The sequence below is a fragment of the Diorhabda sublineata genome, chromosome 2, assembly GCF_026230105.1.
Source record: "Diorhabda sublineata isolate icDioSubl1.1 chromosome 2, icDioSubl1.1, whole genome shotgun sequence".
Classification (NCBI taxonomy): domain Eukaryota; kingdom Metazoa; phylum Arthropoda; class Insecta; order Coleoptera; family Chrysomelidae; genus Diorhabda; species Diorhabda sublineata.
In genome coordinates this window covers 31,008,635-31,032,232 of record NC_079475.1, presented here as the reverse complement: position 1 = coordinate 31,032,232, position 23,598 = coordinate 31,008,635, and the positions used below count along the sequence as shown (strand labels likewise).

At 30.3% G+C, this 23,598-nt stretch overlaps 2 protein-coding genes across 2 annotated transcripts in view; both read left to right on the top strand.

Annotated features, from left to right (window-relative positions):
- Positions 1–23,598, top strand: part of LOC130452850 (limbic system-associated membrane protein-like) — a 1,112,215-nt gene that overhangs the window by 586,264 nt on the left and 502,353 nt on the right. The window lies entirely within an intron of this gene.
- Positions 1,631–23,358, top strand: LOC130452849 (glucose transporter GlcP-like). The gene is made up of 4 exons (XM_056792327.1): positions 1,631–1,800; positions 4,953–5,762; positions 14,215–15,045; positions 20,572–23,358. The coding sequence occupies exons 1-4, from the start codon at positions 1,764–1,766 to the stop codon at positions 21,042–21,044; spliced, it is 2,151 nt and encodes a 716-aa protein (XP_056648305.1). The 5' UTR covers positions 1,631–1,763; the 3' UTR covers positions 21,045–23,358.

The following is a 23,598-nucleotide window of genomic DNA, read 5'->3' as shown; positions in this document are numbered from 1 at the left end:
AATGAATATTTTTGGCGTTTAGCAAATGTAAAAACTGGTTTCGACATTTTGTCAGGAATATAAAATTGCACTCCACACGTGGAAGCTTTATGTAATGTTTCATTATTCCTGTTTTATTTTTATTACGTTATTACATATTAAACTGGATATATTTTCTTGTTTTGCAAGAAACCTTAGAATATTTAGATGATATAGATTCGTCACCTACGATATATCATATGCTAGATGATATCATATGACGAATCTAATGCTGAAATTGAAGAATGACAGTAAGGGGTAAAGATGCCGGTAAAGAGCACGAAAGAACGCCTGTCAACATATTTCCTGGATAATACCAGACCAGTTATAAAATTGTATTAGTTGTTGAATCGATCAAACTAGATTTTTTTGGATAATGAAGATTTTGTTGAAGATAAAATTTTGCCTGACGTTACAGAAAATTTTTTAATGCCCTTCAGAATGCTGTACAAGAGAAAGCCTTGAAGGTATTCTGATATAGATACTTCAAAAATAGCAGATAAAACCTTGTACCTCTTATAATATTTCGGTGAGGTGACGATGTCCAAATCATATGCTAAAACCTGTTCTGTTAATAAGATATACATTTTGTTAGACTGTAGACAATTTTTTAACTATCTCCATCAATTAATTTAATCTCGGAAATGTTTTTCGATGACAACCAATATAACATATTTGTAACTAATTTGAAAAATATGCAGTTTTTGTATGTGAAACTAAATTTAAATGTTACAATAGATAAGATTAATGTTCCTATCTCTATATAAAGTATTGACGACTCACAAAATTTATTGGAATATCAATTTGCAGGATCAGGTTTCAGCAACTATCTTAGTTTCTTGATTTCGATTGCAGTAAAAAATGACAGAAAATGATGAGATGTAGAAACTGTGCACCATAACAAATCATCTAAAAGCCAATATAATCATGAAAATTCACACTTGGCAGATTATTATAGCATGATTACTTATTTTAACTGACATAGAGCCATAACATCTGGTCTTGGTGCTTTCCGTCAAGATATGCATTTACAGTTATTTAAGAGACCTGATGATCTAACAGAGGTTATTAAATAAGTTTTGCAAAACGTACTGCCCGATTAATAATTTTAAAACCTGAAGTTCTGAAGCTTCCTTTTTTTTTAATTATGATAATCTATTTACCAATTTTCCATTATTAGCCTAATTGTCATCATGAGGATACGGAAACTATTCAGAAAATAGATTTCCACTGTATTGTACACTGCGTAAAAATAATTTAGAAAAAGTAACAAAACCTTGCAGAAACGTATTGATTTGAAAAAATGGATTATCAATTCGATTGTTTGTGTGGTATCAGCAACATGTGAAGAATATAAAAATGCCCTTTAGGGTAAACGTTATGTAATGTTCTATTATTCTTATTTTGTTTATACGACGTACTTACATATAAAACTTGGTATATTTTCTTGCCTTCTCATTTTTTAAACATAAGAAAGTAACATGACACTTATATAAATATTTGGTATTCACGATCACACTGGTCAACTTCTCTTTTCATAACCCACCTCTACTTTATATTCGGACTTTCAGAGAAATCTCTTTATACTGTATCTAGAAATCTTATATCATGCTTGTGATGTGACTTTAGGATATACCCATACATAAAGGAATTTCCGAAGATACAAGGTCACGGTTAAACATATAGATATTTTCAGAGTGCAGGCAACAGTTATGTGTTGTTTTTAAGTGAATCAGTTACATAAAATGGCTACACTTAGTTTGATATTTTCAGTATTAGGGGGTAAGTACATTTTTTTATGTGATGAAGTTGTAGGTATCATGTTTAATAGTTTTTTTTCTGATATTGATATTTAGTAGGGATATTCAAATATATTGAAAAAGACCGATATCTAATCGGTTATGTTTTATATAAAAAATATATTATTCATTCATATGCATCTCAAATCGTAAAAATAAATATGCAAAGGTTTAGAAATTGGAGAAAGTTGATTATTTATAAACACAAACTGTATCAGTTGGACTACTTTTGGTTCCTGAATATGAATATTGAATAATATTCTATCATTTTACAATAATAAATACAAATATGATATACAAATGAATACAAAATATACTTCATGTCATTCTACGTCGTACCCTCAGAATGAATAATTTATCGATGTGCATTTTTTGAAAATGAACTTACAACAAGAAAAAAATGATAACATATACTTTGAGAAAAAGTTAATAATGTCTTTGGAGACTCATACTTTTTAACGTCTAGGACAAAAGGATTGGTCGATGTCTGCTTGTGATACCTCCTCACAAGCAACTGTAACTTCGTGAATTAATTGCGCCACAGTTTGTGGAAAAGGTTGTAAATTCGACAGCATCCTCTTCATCTTATCCTGTAAATATTGATTAGGGTTGAATCTATTGATTTTGAAAACTTGTGCACGTGCCTATCATCATCAAACTTACCCTTCGCCCGTCATTTCATGTCAAATGTTGATGAATAGGATCAGAAAATAGATCAAAGGCTCGAATGTGGCTATAAAACAATTTTATTTTCTTCCAAAACTTACTGCTAAGGTGCTTATTGTTAAAGTTCTGATCACCTCGACGATTTCAAGCGGTTAACACAAGGCAATAAATAGAAGATATATAGTTGATTTTAGTATCAAAGCCTGCTTCAAGTATAAATTAGGATGTTGCTAAAAATCAAAAACAAGAAATTGTTTGTTCTGTGGCACAGTATAATTTTTGAAAACAAACAAAAAATTTCTTAAAACAATAGAATATTTTTGATAATAATTACTCTATGCTCTCAGTCTCTAAATTCTAGTATGAAACTTGAATATTTGAACATATTGAAATAACTTTCCCCAGATTAATCAGACTGTTAGATATCATGATTGATGATTCACATTTCTTATTCCTAACCTCTGGTGTAACCTCTTTAATTAAACATTTTTATTCACTTACTTACTTAATCCTCATACCTTTCTACCAAGTGTAAGCCTTGTTGGAATTTTTTCCTATTCTGTCTTTTGTTCACTTCCCTGCCGTATTATTCCTCCATTTTCCTCTATCTTATTTCACCTTAATTTCTTCTGTCTAGCTCCTCGGTCTTCTTTTTTGTTCGTGCTTTATATGTCTTCCATATTAATAGTTATTCTACAATTCTCCTAACATGACCAAACCATCTTAGATTTTGTTTTGTATTAAATTTTAATTCAAATCTTCTTTCATAATATCGTTCCTTATTCTATCGCATATTGATGTATTGCCTAATTTTCATTAAATTCTCATTTCTGTAATTTGTATTTTGCTTTTTTGTTTATATGTGATGGTTCATATCTATGATCGATATTTCAATATACTTTTGTTATAAATTTCAGTTCTTATTTCTTTTGATATTTACTTTTTGACTAGAAATTGCAAATTGGTTGCATTTATCTTTCATCTTCAATATTCTTTCTTGTGTTAGTGTCATGCCAAGGAACTTGAAATTTTAGACCAGTTATAGTTTTTATTCTTGATTTCATTTCATGTCTTCCTCTTTCGAATTATCATCGTCTTATTCTTGTGATCGTGTATTTTCACAATCATTATACTCGTATGTAGACTTTTATTATATAGTTTTAAATTTGAGTGTAAGGTTTTCTCACCTATTGCCATTATTTCCATGTCATAGTTAGAGGCCTTAAGAAGCCAATCAGGCGCTTTGGCTTGATCTCTTTGATGTCATTAGGCTCACAAGATGTGAGGGTTGCTTAAGTATCTAAACCACGGTCGTGTGAGTGCCAGGCACTTACAGTTTCATCATGCACCAGCGGCACTCCGGATCGTCCGTAATGCCCATGATGTGGAAATGGTACCTTAGATGACCGTATTCAGTCTGGTCACTATTTTAATTTCGATCCTGTGTAGATGAAGTAGTTGGTTGGTGTGAGACGGACAAGCCCCATCTTGTATAATTCCAGGAGTCTATCGATCTCTATCTAGTCCGCGTTGCAAAGATACCGCTGAGAGACTCGATAGCAACGCTATTTGTCACACCAAGGACGGGTTCTGGGCCCATCGATAAGTTTGCCGATACCAGTCTGGTTAGTGAGTACGACTTATCGATGCCTTTGTTGCCCAAGTAACCGGAGACCCAAACGAGCTGTATTTTGCAACCGTCACTCATTAGATTATGTAGAGCTTTATTGCATTAGCTTATAGCACACCTTTACGGCTATTATGGCTTGTATGGTAGTTCTCGGCTTGGAAGACGGTAGCGTGCTCCCTAAGCAAAAAGGATTAGGTATGGCGTGCTCAGTGATGTATATTAATTTTATAGTCTTCCAGTCTACAATGCTGTTCCATTTGTCTTTTCGTTATTTTTATCTGACCATCTTTCATTCATCTAAAACTACGGTAAATAAGAATGGGCTTAGGATACATCCTAACTTTACGTTTTTTGTTGTTTCGAACTTATTGGATACCTCTTGCCTAAATTTTACATAACGTTTGTCTGTTTATATGAAACTTTATAACTGCGTTTCCAAAATTTATAAAGGTTTACCTCTCTGTCTTCTCCTATTGCTTTGTTGGTTATTTGTCTCATTATTAAGTTTGCATGTGTTGTTACTGGTGATATTATTATTTACTACACTATATGAACAGAAGTAGCAAAAAATTCTCATTATACGTCAAAAATGGATTTCCAATACATGGGATTAAAATAAATCTTACTATCCCATCTTCGTACAATCATATGTGAGATTAAAATTACCAGTATTGTTTGTTAATAAGATACACTAAAAATATTATCAACTTTTTCTTTAGTTAAATAAAACGAAAAATCAAACGAGAGCTGTATTATATCTTTAAATGTGTATTAATATAAATAATACAATCAACTACCACTTTTTTTCAGTATTTCTAATATTTCCATATTTTTTACAGCATGGATGGTTTTTCTACTGTTAGGATTCACAAAATTATCTTACTTCTCAAAACCAGGTTGCGATTATACTGACCAATATTGTAAATTTTTAATACAAGCACAATCAATTCCCGTAGGAGAAATATTTGGAGCATTTCTGTTTTGTTTTTTAGCAGAAATTTTTGGTAGAAAATATATTGTGTTGACTCTTTTCATACCGATAATCGTTTATTCAGCGCTGATTGAGTTCAGTTACGATTCAAAGAATTTTATTTTCGCAAGTTATGCAAGAGCTATTTCTTATGGTGGAGCTTTAACTATTTTGCCCGTATATCTTGGAGAAATTTCTGAGAAGCAATCAAGAGGAAAAATAATTTCATCTGTGTTTGCATTACATATTATAGGAAAATATTTACAAGCTCTAACTAAATCCATTTTCATTGTAGCTGGTATTTCAGTGGTGCATTATGGGTCAATAGTATTAAGTATCCTCACTGGTATTGTTTTTGCTGTATTTACTCGTGATACTCCGAGTTTCTTTATCCAACGAAAACAACCTCAACTAGCTAAAGAAAGCTTGAGAGACATCAGGAATGCAAATGTAGATATTGATCACGAACTTGAACAGCTAATGGGAAAGAGAGTTAGTACAGAAAATGTTGAAGGTACCGTTATGCTTTGCTTGGAATCTAATGGATGTCTCAAAGCGTTTATAATCATGATGAGTCTATTAGGGTTCAAGATTCTTACCGGAGATTACACTCTCCTTTTGTTCATTGCATCACCTTTCAACACTACTCAACATTTGAGTTATGTATACATTTTATTAGGTAAGTATGTCTTCTATAACTTATTAGCCACCAGTTATTATAACAGAGAACTCATATATCATAGTAATTAATACAGAACATATTCTTAGGTTCATAGTGAAGTCAACTAAAATCTTTACTATGATTTTCTTGCTTTCGATTAAGTCAACCTTGAGTACACAAAACAATAATTCGTAAAATAAAAAAAAATAATTGTAACGAAATATATAACAGATAATTTAGCTGTAACAAATTTCTGCCCAAATTTTTAGTAGATTCTCAAATGTAAATGTAGAAGCAATTCTAGAAATGAAGTAAACTATAATTTAAAAACAAAACAATTAAATTAAATGGAGGGAATGATAATACTCATATCTTTCGTCTCTTCAACAGTCCTTTTACCAAAAAGGTTAATGGTTTTCTTCTACAGTTTGTCAAGTTCTCGACCGTTCCAAGATAATATTTTTTCCAATATCTCGGAAGAACTTTTTTAAATCTTGTAGCCTGGTTGACCACTTACTCTCACTCTTTAATTATGAAAATATTCTCCACCTTAGTTTTGAATCAGATAAATAAAATCTTACTGCAATTAAATATCTTCAACTCACTCAATGGAAAAAACTGCTACTTTGTGTTCAGTCAAGAGACTATAGAAACGTTTCTTGTTGCTTGCTACAAAAACTGTAATAATCCGGTCATTTAGACATTCGAAGTTACATAAATTCCCATCAAGCTGAACATCAGTGAAATTGTTTAAAATATAATTGAACATAGAATTTGAATGTTCCCCCTCATTTCCGTGTATGGGAAAAATTTTATTCAAGGTCAAAGGCCAAAAAAATTAGTTTTTCGCAATTTTTAGCAGAACGGTGAGTTTTATCATAAAGATACCTTAGACTAAAATTGTAGAACATAAAATTATTCACATAAAACGTTGAAATACTTTTTTTCTACAAGCCACTGTTTCTGAGATATAATGATTCAAAAACTTGTAAAAGTCGTATTTAATATTTTCACCAATATATTTTCAGTAGTAAACTTTTCTTACAACATTGAAATGAACCGAGACTTGTTAGTATTTGTAAGAAATTTCTGTTGACTGGTTGGAACTGTCATAAATTATCAATTGGCGAAGATGTTGCTAAAGTTCGACGATGTTTTTGGCCTTTGACTTGAATAAAATTTGTTCCATACAAGGAAATGATGGGGAACATTCAAATTTTATTTTTAATTGCATTTTAAACAATTTTCCAGCTTGATGGGAATTTATGTAGCTTCACTCTTATTTTTTGGTCTAATTTGGCCGGACTATAATACAAGTATCACATTTTGTTAGTCAACAAATTTAATTTTAAGGAAATTATTTGAAGGTTGGCCATGTTGTAATCGGATAGTAAAACTTCAGGCATTATTTCAGTTGATAGAATAGTTGACGTACTTGGATTATTGGACAGCATTTGTCACTATCTGACAAAGATTTCGACTTGAACCTTGAAGGTTATTTTTATATACTTTCTTCATCCACTCATTGAGATCTTTACGTTTTATGGTTGTTCTGTTATAGACATCTGTAAGAAAGCTTACATACTTCAAACTATTTGTGAATGTGTTGAGTCCAGATCTACCTCTTTGTTCTATTTGGACTGAAGTTAAAGATATGAAAATATAAGATCATTACATCCTTTTCATGAGAAGCAGATATGAGTAGTTTGATTTATTCCAAAAAATTCAACTTCCAAGACTAAACATATATATTTCTGTTGGTGTGGTATTGGTGATACAAATTTATGTGTGTAAATAAGTATGTTGAAAACGTATCTATAGTGGTGTTTCAATCAACGAGCGGCTGGTGATGTCAAAAATGATGAGCTGGATGATAACTTTAATTCTTTTTGTTATTGATGTTGAAGTGTGAGCATATGAAAGAAGAAAACATTTTGGAAGTCCCTAATTCAATTGGTCTAGGCTCTTCCATAGAAAACTTGAAAGAAAGATCGATTTACTACTACTTACCCAACAATTCTCAACCTAACGAGGTTGGCTTATTTTCTATGAAACTTTCACCAGTGGGCCGGGCTTACAAGTCATCAGTGGACTTTATTATCTCGGGTCGTTTCATTTTATATACTTTTAACCATAAACATTTCTTGTTTCCTTCTTGATTATTCATGAAATTATAATGGCATTTGTAAATTCATGAATTTAAGAGGGAATGAATAAAAAAATCATTCTGAAAACAATAAATTACTATTAAAAAGCTGTGTTATTAATTCAAAATACAAAAACACAAAATTTAATTTGATAGAATATACAAACAATTTTGTTCATATAGAAATGATGATATAAATCACAAAATATATTTAAACATGGTTAGAAATTTATTTTTCGGACGGTTTGCAATATTCATAGTAGGTAACAATTTTCTTTTTTTTTTCTTCATTCCCTTATTGTTTGGATATAGATAGTTATTCAAGTTAATTGTAAATATTGTACTTATTTCACAAAATCGAAAATTATATTGTATTTAAAATCAGTTTCTCTGTTTTTTAATGCCAAACAACTTTTCGACCATCTTTGTATTGTAATTCAAAATATGTATTCCATGTTTTGATTGCATCATACCAGTGTTTTTTAGGTATATTAAGAACCTCGAAAATATGTTGTACTCTAGAAGGTTTTGTATAGCTGTTGTCATTTCTAAATCAAAAGTACAATCCACCAAATATGGAACATCATCTTTGAATCTGTTCGCTGGCCATCCAGATATATACTCCAATTCATCTTGTTTTTTTTTTGACATGATCTGTAGTAGTACCGCATCGATCTGGAGTGTCCACAGAGAAGAAACAACTAACCTAAAGATGATCACAATGTCTTATTTACTCATCGTTCTTCTTATTTTCAAATTATCGTGATAAATTAGTTGGTTCTTCTTTGTTTTCTAATCCACCCAACGGATTTACCATTCGATTTTAAACGTTTACAATTTTACGGTACGTGTGGCCTTCATGATGACCATGAATAAATCTCAAGGCCAGTCGTTGGAAGTTTGCGGAATCAACTTGGAGATTCCCTGTTTCGCGCGTGGACAATTATACGTTGCGTGGTCGCGCGTCGGAAAACCGTCAACTTTATTTATTTACGCACTAGAAAACAAACCAAAAAATATAGTTTATCGGAAAACTTTAAATTGATTAACAGACTTTATCATAACTGTGTGTGTCTGTCAATATCAAATTTAAACCTTATAAATAATCAGTATTTCAGGAAAACTCTGTCTTTTAAGTAAGCAACATCATCTGTAATTAATAATACAACTTCATTCATACCTAGCATTTTTTTATTTGTTTTCAGTTTATTGTATACAAAGGTTTAGATCTATCATTTATCGATTGAGGCAGTACGAAATATGTCGGTCAGCTAATTTATCTCTAATAATCTAATTATGTTAAAAAATCAATTTTTCTGTTTTTTTCAAGTTTTTTTTCTGTTTTAGGAGTCACTCTTTGTGGAAGCAGTATATTGTGTTCCGTTTTAGTGGATAAAATTGGAAGATTGAATTGTCTCCTTATCTCTTTCGTAATAATGTTTGTAGATCAATTAGTATTGATTATACTCGTAGCTGTTGGTACTCCAATCAATGAGTTCTTGGTGATAATACTTATCGTTGTTTTTTTCTTTGCATATTGTATAGGTATTGGACCTATTCCATTAGTATTGGTTGGAGAACTTTTTCCGATGAAATTTAAAATGATTTTATCGGCTACAGTTACATCATTTTTCTTTGGTCTTGAATTCCTTGCATGGATTTGTTTATATTTTAAGTTAGAAATGAATATAATGTTAATAGGGAGTATAACTTTTTGTCTCATTGCAACTATTACTGTCAAATTATTTTATTTTGAAACAAAAGGCAAGAGCTTAAATGAAATCCAATTACGACTTAATAAAAGATGAGCTATGAGAATTTTTCATCAAAATATCACCAATTGTTAATTATTTCCCTTACCAAATTTATTTCCATAGAAAATGGAGTTAATATAAATAGAGAAAGAGAAAAAATAGAAAAATGTTGGGGTACCAGGATGTATCATCGACTTCTCGCACTAGGTTGCTCTGTAGTACCAAGTGAATGTGATTTAATTGAGCGGCAACTCTTCTCTCTCCTTCTCGTTACATATGTGTAATTTCGGAATTTTATAATACTATTTAGTTATTTCCGGTATTGAAATAATATCCTTCCTTTACATTCAATTACCCAGAAACATTACTTGTTTCATGATTTATAATTACGACGATTCAAAGTGATATATTTTTCATTTTAATAGACACAACACGATAGTCTCATGAAAAGTTGATAAGTTATTAGATTTTTGGCCACGTACATATTTCATCAGAAATATTAGAGCTTTCAAAAAGTAGATGATAACCTCATAATTTATCGATATTCAATACAAACAAAACATGATTCTCCAAGAATTATCTAATGTTTGCAAATAGATCGCGTAAATATATTTTCAATTAGTCCTGAAGCATCTCTGTTCGCATCTAGTTGGTTGGCAGTCTAATTTTATCTAAGTTTGTAAAATTCTCATAATATGAAGATTTAATAGTAATTTTTAATATACTATATGTCAAAGAAAATGGAACTTCATACGTGGTTCATTAACAATAGCCCTGCATTGGATTAGGATTTATTAGTAAAGAATTAAACATTCTCAGGAAATGAAAATCAGAATAATTGCTTGTGCAAAAATATAAGGAAATTGGGAATTTCCAATTTTATAGTTGAAATATGAAATATATACCTTGATAATATTTCTAGTTCCCAGAGTATTATGTAACTATTGTGTGGAATGAGTGTATATGTTACGGTAAAACACCGAAATCTGGAAAATGTCAGCTTTCACCGGTGAATGTCAACAATCACATAGTCGCTTAGAGTAAGTCCGAAATATTTGTTAAGACCCTTATTTCTGACTTCCACCGATAATGACAACATTCGCAATGCACTAATGGATTTATATTTTCTTCTCCGTAATTCAGTCGCGATAAAATGATAAAGGAAAATAATAGAAGTTGTAAATTTAATTATATACTACGTTCCAAATGAGAAAATAAAATAATGGTAATAAAAAACTGAATTATTTGATTCTTATTTATAGCGACAACTTAAACTATCATGACACTTTGATTTGCTGAAGTGTATTTACTTTTACAGCTGCATTTATTTGAGGAGCACTCCCTCTTGCAATGACATCGTGTATAGCCTTACCCACCGTTTCTCGAATTAGCTGCAGCTGATTCCCTCGGCGAAATTTAATGAAAATGAATCTCATCTAAGTAAAGTAACTTTTCGTCACAAATTACGAACTGATTAAGTGAGTAAACCTGCTTGAGAGTACTCGTGTTTTTTGTCAGAACTTGATGTGTCGACGTGGTAGATATTTTTAAAAGTATTTTTTAAAATAATAAATATATAAGCTGCTAATGATCTTCGAGCCATAGATCGCGAGATATTTGCAAAAAACAGATTTTTATGACCATTTGACTTTTATAACTTTTTTAGCCGGCATAAACTCGATGTGGATTACAACCCCGCAATAAAGAAAAATTTAGCTCACTAGGAATTTTTCCACAGATTGGGGTTCAAAATGCCTAAAATGACTGGACTATATAGGAAATTATTGAATGAATTATCAACACATAACTCTTTATTCAATTTTAATAAATCGTTAAAGTCTTAGGAGTTATATATTAAAATTTTAATGCATCTAAATGTTCTTGATTCTAGGCTTCTTCTGTTTTAAAATTATTTTTTTTGATAAGAAAGATAAAATTTACAGTACAGATACATACAGATAAGATACAATTTGCGTATTTATATTAATTAATATAAAACAGAAGAGACTTGAAATCATTGCATTGACATATAAAAAGGTTAGAAATTAGAAATTAAAGAAATTTATTATTATTTTTATACTCGACCTTCGATATTCACTTTTGGGTTACAAAAATACCAAGCACTGCGAGTTTTCAATTAGATTAATCAGTTCATGATAACATAGTATTGTCACAGAAGTAAAATAAAAAAAATTCGAAATTCTCATCATACTAATTCAATCCAAATTAGCAGTTTCTACGTGATTAGCTAAGTATTACTCTTTGTAATATAATTATGATTCATTGATATAATCTTATTAATTTTATAAGATTAAAGGTCTCCGTGATGAGATAGACAGGGGTCTTAAAGGTTGAAGGTTGCATAATAAAATTTATTTTTCATTTTATATTCCATAATATATCAATCAGTAATTATCTTACAATTACTTTTGAAGTCATTCCCAAAAATGGGTAAATTTCAATTCGCTATCGCTGTGTTTAGCGGTAAGTAATATAATTTTTTTATGAGAGTATGAAATCATGTATGAACCCTTGAAATGGCTCAAAAATAGTGTTAATTATAATTAAGATAATAGTTCTGCAAGCAACTAGTTTTCTCTGCATAGATGTTTACAAAAAGTGGAGCATACCTTCGGTTCGATAATAATTCTAAATAAAGGTCTCTCCCTATAAAAATAATATAGTAATTTAGGAAGTATGAGATAATGGAATAATGTTATTATTTGATAACATGAAAATATGCGATGATTAATTCAAACTCAATACAATTGATGTACAAGCTGTCTTCACATATACTCACCATATACTTTGGATTCCATAAATTTAACTTGAAGATCACCAGAGCCCAATACGAATAAGTCTAAGAAATATGAGATCGACCTTAGACTTGTATATTTGAGATTTAAATCTGTTCAAGATTATCCTTAAATCTTTATTATGTTTTGTGAAGAACTTCTCATCTTTCTAATATTCTAAATATGTACCAGTACATATCACATTAGATAAACAGAGCAAGAACAATAAATAAATTTGTAAATGGAATACTGTGGAATACTAGATTAGGAAAAAAACTGTGGATCTAAAAATAGTTGCTACGGAAATGAACACTTTAAGAAGAAAAAATAGAACATCAAGGCTAGATTTGGTCAGAAAGACACCTTAAAAGAGCACATGAGCCTGAAAAAAAACAATTAGAGAAAATATAAAGAAAAAGCAGTTGATTTGGTTCGAACACTTGCAGAGGATGTGAGAGAAAAGATGGCCAAAAAATATTTTATATAATTTCACTAACCCTCCAAACTTCTTGTTCCGATGCCTCAATTCCAAGATGAAGTGAAAATCTACAATCAAACTATTACATACTCAAAATCTTTGGTTGCAAAGATCTAATTAACGGCAAACATAAAGAAATTTTTAACATGTATTGAAGAATTGCCACTGAAATGCTATAAACAATAATGAAAAGATCAGAAATAAATATTCTTATAACCTGAATTCTCTTATTAGAAATAATGATTTGAAGAAACATTGAAAAATGGTTAAATAAATAAAAAAAAATGATAATGTTTGGAGAGCAAATTATTAATAATCATATTATCAAATCTTCTTTGATAGAAGGTAATTTAAATGAGTGCTTCAAATGATGATAGATATTTAGAACTATTGTTAAATGCTGTAATTCCCATTTCAACTAACTTCTGACCACGCTACTAACAAGATGACTCTTTCCTTAGTACACCTGAAGTGTAGGTATTTCCGCTGAGATGAATAGGACGTCAAGGAGTAATAGCATGAAGGACGCGGTCACTGGACTTGACCCCGTTAAATTTTTATTATAGGAATTACCTTAAACACACTGTTTAAAAAATAGACAAACTGATTGACAAACTCTACAGGATCGTATTTTGTAGAGACAAATCTTTAACTACAAACATAATTTAATAGTTCAGTTCAACAAAACAAAATTGGACAGTGTCAAATCATAAATTGCTTTTATTCAATATTCCCTGTAATATTTGTTTTGTCATTGTTTTTCTTTTCCTGGAAATATGAACTTTGTTATTAGTATTTAGAATAGGAGTTATAATGTTCATAGAATACAAATTTCGAGGTAGAATCTTTATAAATATTCCGTTTGTTTTATTTCGAAACCAACACTGTAATATGTATGAAATAAGTTAGATCGTTAATTGGACCTGCAAGAATTGTTGAAATCGGAATTATGCATGGTGTTTCCTATAACAAGACAGTCTAGAGGTATTGATAACACATAAATTGATATAATGTACATGGTAATAGGAAGACAACTTTCACTTTCCTTTTAAGGATCACCCCGTAGGTTTTGTTCCAATGTATAAATATGCTCATATAGTAACCAAATTCACAACCTCTTTTCATTTGTTAGATACTTCCAAATTTTGACATAAGGTGTGTTTAAAGTACATCTGGATTTTTTAGTGTGATTTGATATATAGAGATTTTTTGCTTTAAAACGCTGAGCTTAAGAATTGATTCTTAAATAATTTTTTGATAATTTTCCTGTTATTCATTTAACTAATTTTATTTTTAGGATACATTCTTCAGTTGCTTCTAAGCTTTGCAAACCGGCTCTACGCGCTCTACGTAATAATGAATATTGACCTCATAAAAAGCCATACATTTTTATCATTAACATCATTTATTGGAAATATATCAGGTGTTACTTTATTCTGTTTTTTATCAGAAGTCATTGGAAGAAAGAGAACGTTAATTGGGATATTTCTAACTTTAATTGTATCCTTCCAAACTGGGCTTTTTATTAAATATTATAAAAATTATATTCTGTTATGTGTAGTTGGAATTACAAAGGGAATGTCGTTTGGAGGAGCTTATACTGTTTTACCAATTTATATAAGTGAGATCTCTGAAAAATTCTCAAGAGGAATGTTCATTTCTTTATCACAGTCTATATATATATTAGCAGATGTTATGATAGGAAATGTCATACCACATGTAGATACTGACCTTATTTCGGACGTAATTAACTACATGTCGATTTTATTGAGCTTGTTAACAATCACAGCATTCGGTTTTCTTGCTAACGAAAGTCCGTTGTACTATATTGGGAAAGGAAGAGATAGAAGTGCACAAATAGCTTCAACAGATTTGAGGAGCATTCATGATGATACCCAATTGGAACTCGATGACTTACAAAATACAACTGAGGACAGAATTGACAATCGGAGACATAACGAGAAGATTATGACTTGTTTGAAATCGAACGGATTCATGAAAGGTGTGGTGATCATGATTAGTCTAATCATATTACAGGCTTTGTGTGGAGTACATGTGTTAAGGACTTACCTATTTGTTTTGCACGATGTATCACCATCACTGAAAATTTATATGAGTTGGTTGATTGGTAAGTATTTGATCAGGAAATTCTATAGGTACAGTTTCTTTTTCTTGACACGTAATATATATTGTAATGATCAAATCAAATATATTTTCATGCAAATCTTTAAGGAAATGATAAAATACGTTTTCAATATTTCTGCATTTTTCGTTATTATTATGGAAGGAAATGATTTTCATAAAACCTTAAAATTTCATGAAGTTTAATTGAGGGTTACTATTAATATTATGGTATAAAACATTTCAAATGATTGCGTTTGAAAGTAGCCAGCAAATACATTTTTCTCTCAACATCAAAATATGAATCTTCGTTTCTAACATACTTCTACATACTAGTATACTTCTGCCATTTATTCCTCTGCTCGAATGCAGCCTTTATTTTTCTAATAAGGTTGGATTTTTTCATAAACCACATATTTCTTCTTCAAACAGGAGACATATTTGAACATCTATCAGGCCACGTTATGGGCAACCGTCATTCTAAAAAAAATTTTGAAATCGTTTTGCGTAATTCCAAATAATTTTTGTTTCTATTTAGGTTTAACGGAAAATCTATTTATTTTTCTTATTTATATTTTGATACGGATAAATTAGTGGCTTAAGAATGTTTGTGAAACGTGTTTTTTGACAACTGGTTGATTATTACAACGAAATTGAGGGTCGTCGTGGTTAAGGGAGTGCTTTAGAGATAGTAAGTGGTACCGGTTTTTTTTCTCCCTCAATATATGTAAATTATCGGAGAAAGGCACATAATATGAGGCACCTTTTCATTTTTGTTAAAGAAAGGGGTAATAATTCAATTTTTTTTAAATAGTTTTAGATGGAAACGGCTGTCCGCTTTGTCTATATTTTACTTTATTTGGAATAATAATTATTTCTTCACAGCAATAAAAACTAAAATAGTAACTCAACACTGGTCTCCTTACATGAGATGGTGTGAGCTGCTAATGAAATACTGTATCATATTAGGAAACCAGAAAATAGAAAAATGAGGAAAGGAACATAATAAAATTATTGTTATTATTCTCCTAAAATTAACAAATATAAGGATTTAAACTGTTACAATACTAAAATCTAATCGAAAAGAAGCTTTTTTTCCTTGATTTTTCTCGCACCTATGGCAAACAAATTGTGTTCCTTCCATCTCGAAGCATTCCTCGATGTCCCACATAAAACTAGCAGTACATCTAGCCATATAGAGTGTCTTCGAAAAATTTTCCCGGACAAAAAAAATATTCAGCATAATTGTCACCCTATCCATCAGTCGAGTCGTCATAATGTATGGAATCTTCTTAATCTAGCTGCTTGATATTATTTCAGCCTTTTTGGAACTTTCAATCCTGGACTTTTCATTCGCTGTTCCTTTTGGGCTTTGGTTTCTCATTTTTGTTTTTTTAGTTTCTTTATGATTGATTGAGTTTTCCTTGTGTAGATTGAATGTTATTAAACTAGGTTTGCCGTTCCTTATATTATAGTTTGCACCATAATTTGAAGAGGTTGATAGTATTCAACAAACCTCTTTTGAAGAGACAAGCAAATTAGCTTTATCAGACTTGATCTTGGTAGAATCTGATAATGCTGTGAAAATTGCTAAAGATTTCTCACACTTGGGAAGATCCAGAGCAAAATCTAAAGTACGCTTATCATATTATACAAGGGAAAAAGTAGGTACTCGCGCTTGAGGATGTAAACCGAAAGGCTAAAAACTAGTTTTTTTCCCGTGTATAATATACAATTTTTTCTCTGATCAGCAAAATGATTTAAAATCCAAATATTACAATATTCAAGTCAGGAAATTATCGATCTCAAATTTGAATTTTGAAATTAGAAGGCTACGTTGTACTTATAGGGATAATTAGATCTCCGTTTCTAAGAAAACTTTTAAATTAATCAAATAGCTGTCAATCTAATTTTGTGATTTGATTTAAAGATTGTGAACTTGGTAATGGTTCAGAAATTATTGTCAATATGATAAAGTAAAAAATGTCAGATTCCAAGCTCTTTTAGACTCCACCGGGATTAGTAGGAGTAGCCAAAGTAGCGTCGCAATAATTATTTGCGAAAAATTTAAGAAGCTGCGTATTCAAGATTCATGAAATGGAAGATGTAGCTCTTTCTCGGAGACTGTGTTATGAGCTTATTATTCGACATTGACACAACAACATGAGCCAACAAGAATGTGGTCAAATTACTCGAGTAAAAGTAAAAATGAGAACGATTACAATACCAAGAAAGCTGTCATTTTTACGACTACATGAATTAGTGGTTTATTAAATAATGCTTTCGAAGTGTATTCAATGGATTTCAGCAGCTTGTCAAATTTTCGAAATCGGGAACGTTATTAATTGCGAAACTTGAAGAATGATATGAACAGGAGTATTGTAGATATTGAAAAATATGTTAAATTTTATCGAAAGGACATAGCTTTTTGTCCAGCAGCAGCAAAGGATCGCTGCTTTTTCTATGCATATCATAAAGGAAAATGTATCAATCGGGTTGAGGGTAAAACCAATTTTATAAGGTTCCCGAAACCGTGGCTAATTTTCTTCAATTTGAAAATACTACACTTTTAGTTGAATCTAGAGGAGACTTGATGACACTAAAGAAATATGACGGTTCAGTCACTGAATATGTTGATGATTCAGTAGCACACAAGATCGAAACAGCTAATAAAGTATTTAGAACGTGTAGTAATGCTGAAATAATACGGGATTCTCGACCACGAAGATCAATGGGAGTTGTGATGGCAGGAAGAAATATAATTTCAACACAAGAAAATTCGTCTGCTGTACCGAATAGTTTAAGAAACGTGTCATTCATGCAATGTAAATTCAATAATTGTACATTTGATATAAAGGAAATGTAATTTTATAGTATAATTAATTATTCTAAAATCAAATATCTACTTCTGCCTAGGTGTTTATACAATATCGGGGAAAAAATTACTTATTTTTATAGCGGAAAAATAGTAATTTTATGGAAAGTGACATTTTGTTATCTTTAAACAGATATAAAATATTGAACATTTTTTCAGTCACAGAATAAAAGTTATTCTTGCAAAAAGTGGGTGGTTATTGCACGTGACGAGAATTTGTCTATTGAGGCCGTTAGGCCGAGTTTGACAATACGTCGAGTGCAATGGACACTTTTTACACGAGTTTCATACAATATTTTTCTACGTTCATGAACTGCAGAGTTGCATTATCCAAATCATAGTAATCGTGATCGGGTATGTTTTTTTATGCATTTTCTAGTAATTTCGTAATGCAGTACATAATAAATGATTGATAATAAAATAAAATCCGCAATTCTTTGAAATTTATTACAATTTCGCATAAAAAGGACTAAATATTCCATTCATTCGAATGTGCATGTTTGTTTTGATCATAAAATTCTGTACTATATGACATATGAGTTTGATAAATATTTATTGCACTATTGCAATAAAGATCCACTTTTTCAAATAATTATAGTTTAATAAAGTTGTGTTTATTTCATGAACGTAGAAAAAAATTTTTTTTGCACGCTCATGTCAGTAAATATCAAAATTCAATTGTCGCATGCCCGTGGTTACATCTGTTAATATATTATTCTGACATCTCATAACTTTCTCGTGTTATTTGATAAGAAAAATTAAATTTCGGGATTCAATCAAACGAAAATAAAACTTTAATCTACGTATGACTATTTGATTTTTCACACAAATTTATCAAAAATATTAAACCTTTTAGGAAGATAAATTTTGGATAAAAAAGAGATGCTCCTAAATGTCGACAACACATTAACAATTTCTTATCTCGTTCTCTCAAAATTATAGAAATAAAATTTATGGCAATATTTGCAGAAACTATTGTATCCGGATATTTGTTTAACTCATTTAGGTAGTCGTAGAAAAAGTATAATGCATTACGTGAGCGTAATAAACAATTGAGAAATTTCAAATTTTTTCTCTTTGTTTGTAATGGGTTACGAAAAACTCACAACTTGATGGCGTGTGTGATTTAATATTCCTTAGAGGGTTCAAGTGATGCTCATGTAATTTCGACCTTTCATTACCTTATAGACATAATTTGTAAATTTATCATTCTATCACAATTTTATCACGACTTCGAATAATAGAGTTGTATCACTGTTATATAAAAAGTGAAATACTATTAGAACTTCCCAAAGTTGTCATGAAACTTCGCACGAGTGTTATTTATCTGAACAAATTTAAAATGATGTCTTTTATCAGTTTCCAAAAGGTTAACATCAACCCAAAGACACTTTGTATATTGGTAAGCAAAACAATCAAAAATAAATTAATTTACAGTATATAATAACCGTTTGAATTACCATATTCATAAGGTTTTTCTCCGAAAAACTGGTTCTTTTCTAAATAATCTCTATAAAAAGTTAAAAGAAAATGATCTACTGATGAACTACCACATCACCTGAAGACAGAATTACAGATACTTAGATAGAACGCTTGATACAAGAACTAGAGATTTCAACATAATGACACTAAGATTGAAACGGATTGGGTAGAAATAATGGTCATAAACACAAAGTTTTATCCAACATTTCTAGAAAAAGTAGAAGACACTTTTATTGTCGAAATATCAAGGCATTGTATTGTTCATTGAAGCCATTTCTGTAGTTTACTATCTGGGCGTAACATTCTAAGGACGACTTCCAATGATGACCACCACAGAATAAAACACAATGAAAAAGAAGAAGTATCTCTCGAGAAAAAGTCATTTCATCATGCAATGTTGTGCTATAATATAGAAAAATTTCTTTTCATTTTATAACTTTGAAAGACTACAATATATTTTGGGCACCTATTAGTATAAAGAGTTCATTTGTGTCATGTCTAATTCTAGAAAGTCTGATTATATGATCTAAGTTTTTCTAACACCTATATATTTTTATCTCAGAAACAGGCGTAAAATATTCAAATGGGGTGGAAAATGAAAATTGATTTCAAATATTATTAGTTATTTGAAGGAGAAAGTTCATGTGATTTATTTCCAGATTGAAAAGTTTCACTTCCCTTGTTCCCTACAATTCAATAGTACTTCAAATTTTGGCACAAGGATATTGCAAAAGCCGAGTAATACAATAAATAATACTGCGAAATTTTATTATGACAATCTTATGATCACATCACTTTTGAATCCAAATACCAAATTTGATGCAAACTAGAGAGGTTACTGCTCAAAAATTGTACAGTTAGTTTTCTTTATCTTTGCTTGTTCTTCCAATTGATATTACTCCCAATTCGCATTATGTCATATTTTGCTTTAGCGTTTGTTTTCAGTTTTTATAGTTTTATCCAAATTATTGTTCAAATTTTTCTTCTTTTCTTTGTTGTCAGTGTCACTGACTTTTCCACCGTCAAATTAATAGCAAATAAACCTAATACCAAAATGTAAAAATTTCATCCTATCAAGACTTTCAATCCAGTTAAGAAACAGTGAATTTATGCTTGAATATGTGAATGTGAATTAAATAGTGAAATAATTCTAAGTTAACTATAATTTACTTTTAGGTGGTGTAGACTTTCTATCTTCTTTAGTATGTGCGTTTGCAGTAGACCGTCTCGGAAGAAAAAGATGTCTCTTGATATCCTTCGCTGGAATGGCAGTCAGTTTAATATATTTTTTTGTAATAAAAGCTTTGTTGTCAAATAACGTAATCAGTGAGAGTCCTTTCTTGTATGTTTTGGTTCTTATATTATTTAAGGGTTTATATAACTTCGGCGCTGGACCAATACCATCAATATTCATTACTGAAATATTTTCGTTGAAAACTAAAATGCTGATGTCAGCTGTTATTGCATATATATTTGCAGCGTTACAAATTGCAATGTATAAAGGAGTTTTGCTGTACATTTCGTCAGATATTTGCTTATGTATAAATATTATTTCTTGTTTTATTGCTGTTATAGTTAATCACTTTTTGTATTTAGAAACTAGTAAGAAAACTTTCGATGAAATACAGTTAGCATTAAAAAGATTCTGATTTGCTGATTTGATAACGATTTTTTTTTCCATTATTATTAAGATATACCTAGTGGTCTATTTAAAACATAATGCATTTCCATAAGTCCAACGGTACATTGTGAGTTAATCTTTAGTTCACACGTAAAGCAAATTTTTCAACAAAAGTAAATTGAATTTACTTTTGTTGAAAAATTTGCTCTTCTCTTTACTGAATCACCAAAACTTACAAGACCTTTGGAAAATACATATCACTACATTTTAGGACAGCATCACAATAGATGATAAGATAATAGGGTCTATAAACTGTTAATTATTTTGCAGTAGGTGGCATATTTTAGCCCGTGAATTGGTTCATTTACTAAGGATTGAAGCTGGATACCAAAAGAAAATTATAGAGCCTTTGATACGGAACAGATATCTAGAGACAAAAACAGTTCTACAAATTGTTTGTAGTAGATTTGATTCAATTTCAATTTAATTTCAAACAATTATGAGCTTCATTTATTTACATTTAATAACAACAATAGTTACTTTAAGTTACTTTTGCTGATTAAAAGTTTTTGATCTAGTTTTATGATTTGTCTTTGTAAAGTATTTCACTTCAATAATTTTTTCATACCAGAAAAAAGTTGTCTCGAGGTTATTTATCAGAGATCATCCACTTACTTTCAATATGAAGTGTATTCCCAGTATTATATATGAGGTAAATATCCTTTGTCTAAATTGTGATATCATGTGGTATCACTTGGACAGTAAGCTCCTCTAGAATACGTTGTAATCGCTGCTAATGAAGTAATAAAAACTTATGCATGGAGAAGTTTTGCTGGTACAAATTGGGCATACACAGAATAATGCGTTGCAAATACATCATAATTGTGAGGCCAATTCTCAAAAATGGGACGCTCTATAAAAGTGGATCAAAAAAATATGAAGAATAAAGACTTGTCGGTTAATGATATAAGAAAATTTAAAATCGTAAAAGAAACCATCACAAGCATAACACAGCAATTCATAATAATATTTAGGATGATATCAAATCATTGAGCAGTCAACTCATCGATGAAAAGCTGATTTGGAGAAGGAGAACCCGTATAAAACTCAATGACGAGGGTAAGAACAAATATTTTTTTTTTGGTTTGGTTTCAGTATCAAAGAAAATAAGGAGAAAAAGTCCTAATGTTACTAAGCTGAAAACACAAATAATTTTATGAAGAAGAAACTTCGGATCACTCGCCTAGAAATTACTCTGCAAGAATCAGCCAGATCAGTAAAAGCTTTGGATGAGAATGGCTCGGTATTTAATTGATCTTTTATGCACTTTCATAACTATTAGAATTCAATTAACTGGAACTATCTGATTTCTTTGAGATTTCTTCTCCACTATGACTGAATTTTGAGTACGTTGATTGGGACAAGACTACTCATTACTAATTATGTCATATATTAGGGTTATTCATCCCATATTAATCGATAATCGTATCTTACAATAGAATATTGTAATGTTTCTCGTATTTATTTGCACTCTTTCTGTTCGTGGGGTGAATTAATAAACATAGTATCTCACGTTCTCAATATATTTACATACTATAACAACACTAAACACTAATAATTCACTAGGTTTGATGAAAGACTTCTGCTTTCAATTTTTTTAAAATATACCCAAATTTGTTTACCAATTACCTGTATTTCTTCGGAGAGATATGCATTACATGATAATTTTCCCTCGAAGTTCGAAACTACCTAAAGTATATCTAAATAAATAGACAATTACACGTAATGCTGCTCCTATAAATTGACTTTCACGTTCCCCACGCAAGACACTTCCAGCTTATGGAATACAACTTTGATAACGGCAATAAAAGACTTCGGATACGGAGAAAAGTTATGCGAAACTACAGTTTTTATGTTGTAAATGAAGAACACTAAATTTTGTTTTTTTATTAATTTAATGAAAATAATCAGAATCTAATTATCAAATTGAATAGGAAAACAATTTCAAATTCGAGGGTTCATAGCGCCTAAATGAAGCCACCACAAATATATTTTGGACAAAGTAAGTTTTATTTTGGTGTCGGTAATATGTTGTAGACGATTATTTTTCATATCTCAAATGGTGTGAATACCAAGATATGAAATATCTCCATCAAAAGCAAAAAAATATAATTTTAATCTATTTCCACACATCAAATTAGTGTGATATTTTTAGTACAGTTTGTTGCCTTATTTAAGGGCGCTCATAATTTTTCTAATATTGACTTATATCATAAAGCAGTTAATCGAAAGAAACATTATAGTTACTGAGAGGTTAGATATAGTAGGTAACGAAAATCAATTTGCTGTGAAATGTTAAAATTTTTACAAATATAGATTTTTTATTGTGAAACGAATACTGTTATTTAAAAGTGTATCTCAACATCTATTTTTCTAGAGTTGAAGATAAAAAATTATACATGCTTTCTATTCATAGATATTTACAAAAATTTTATCAAGCCTTGTGTAATATACAACGATTGATAATTAATGAAGGTCTCCTAAGTACTTCAGAGATTAAAAATACGTGAAACAATGGGATT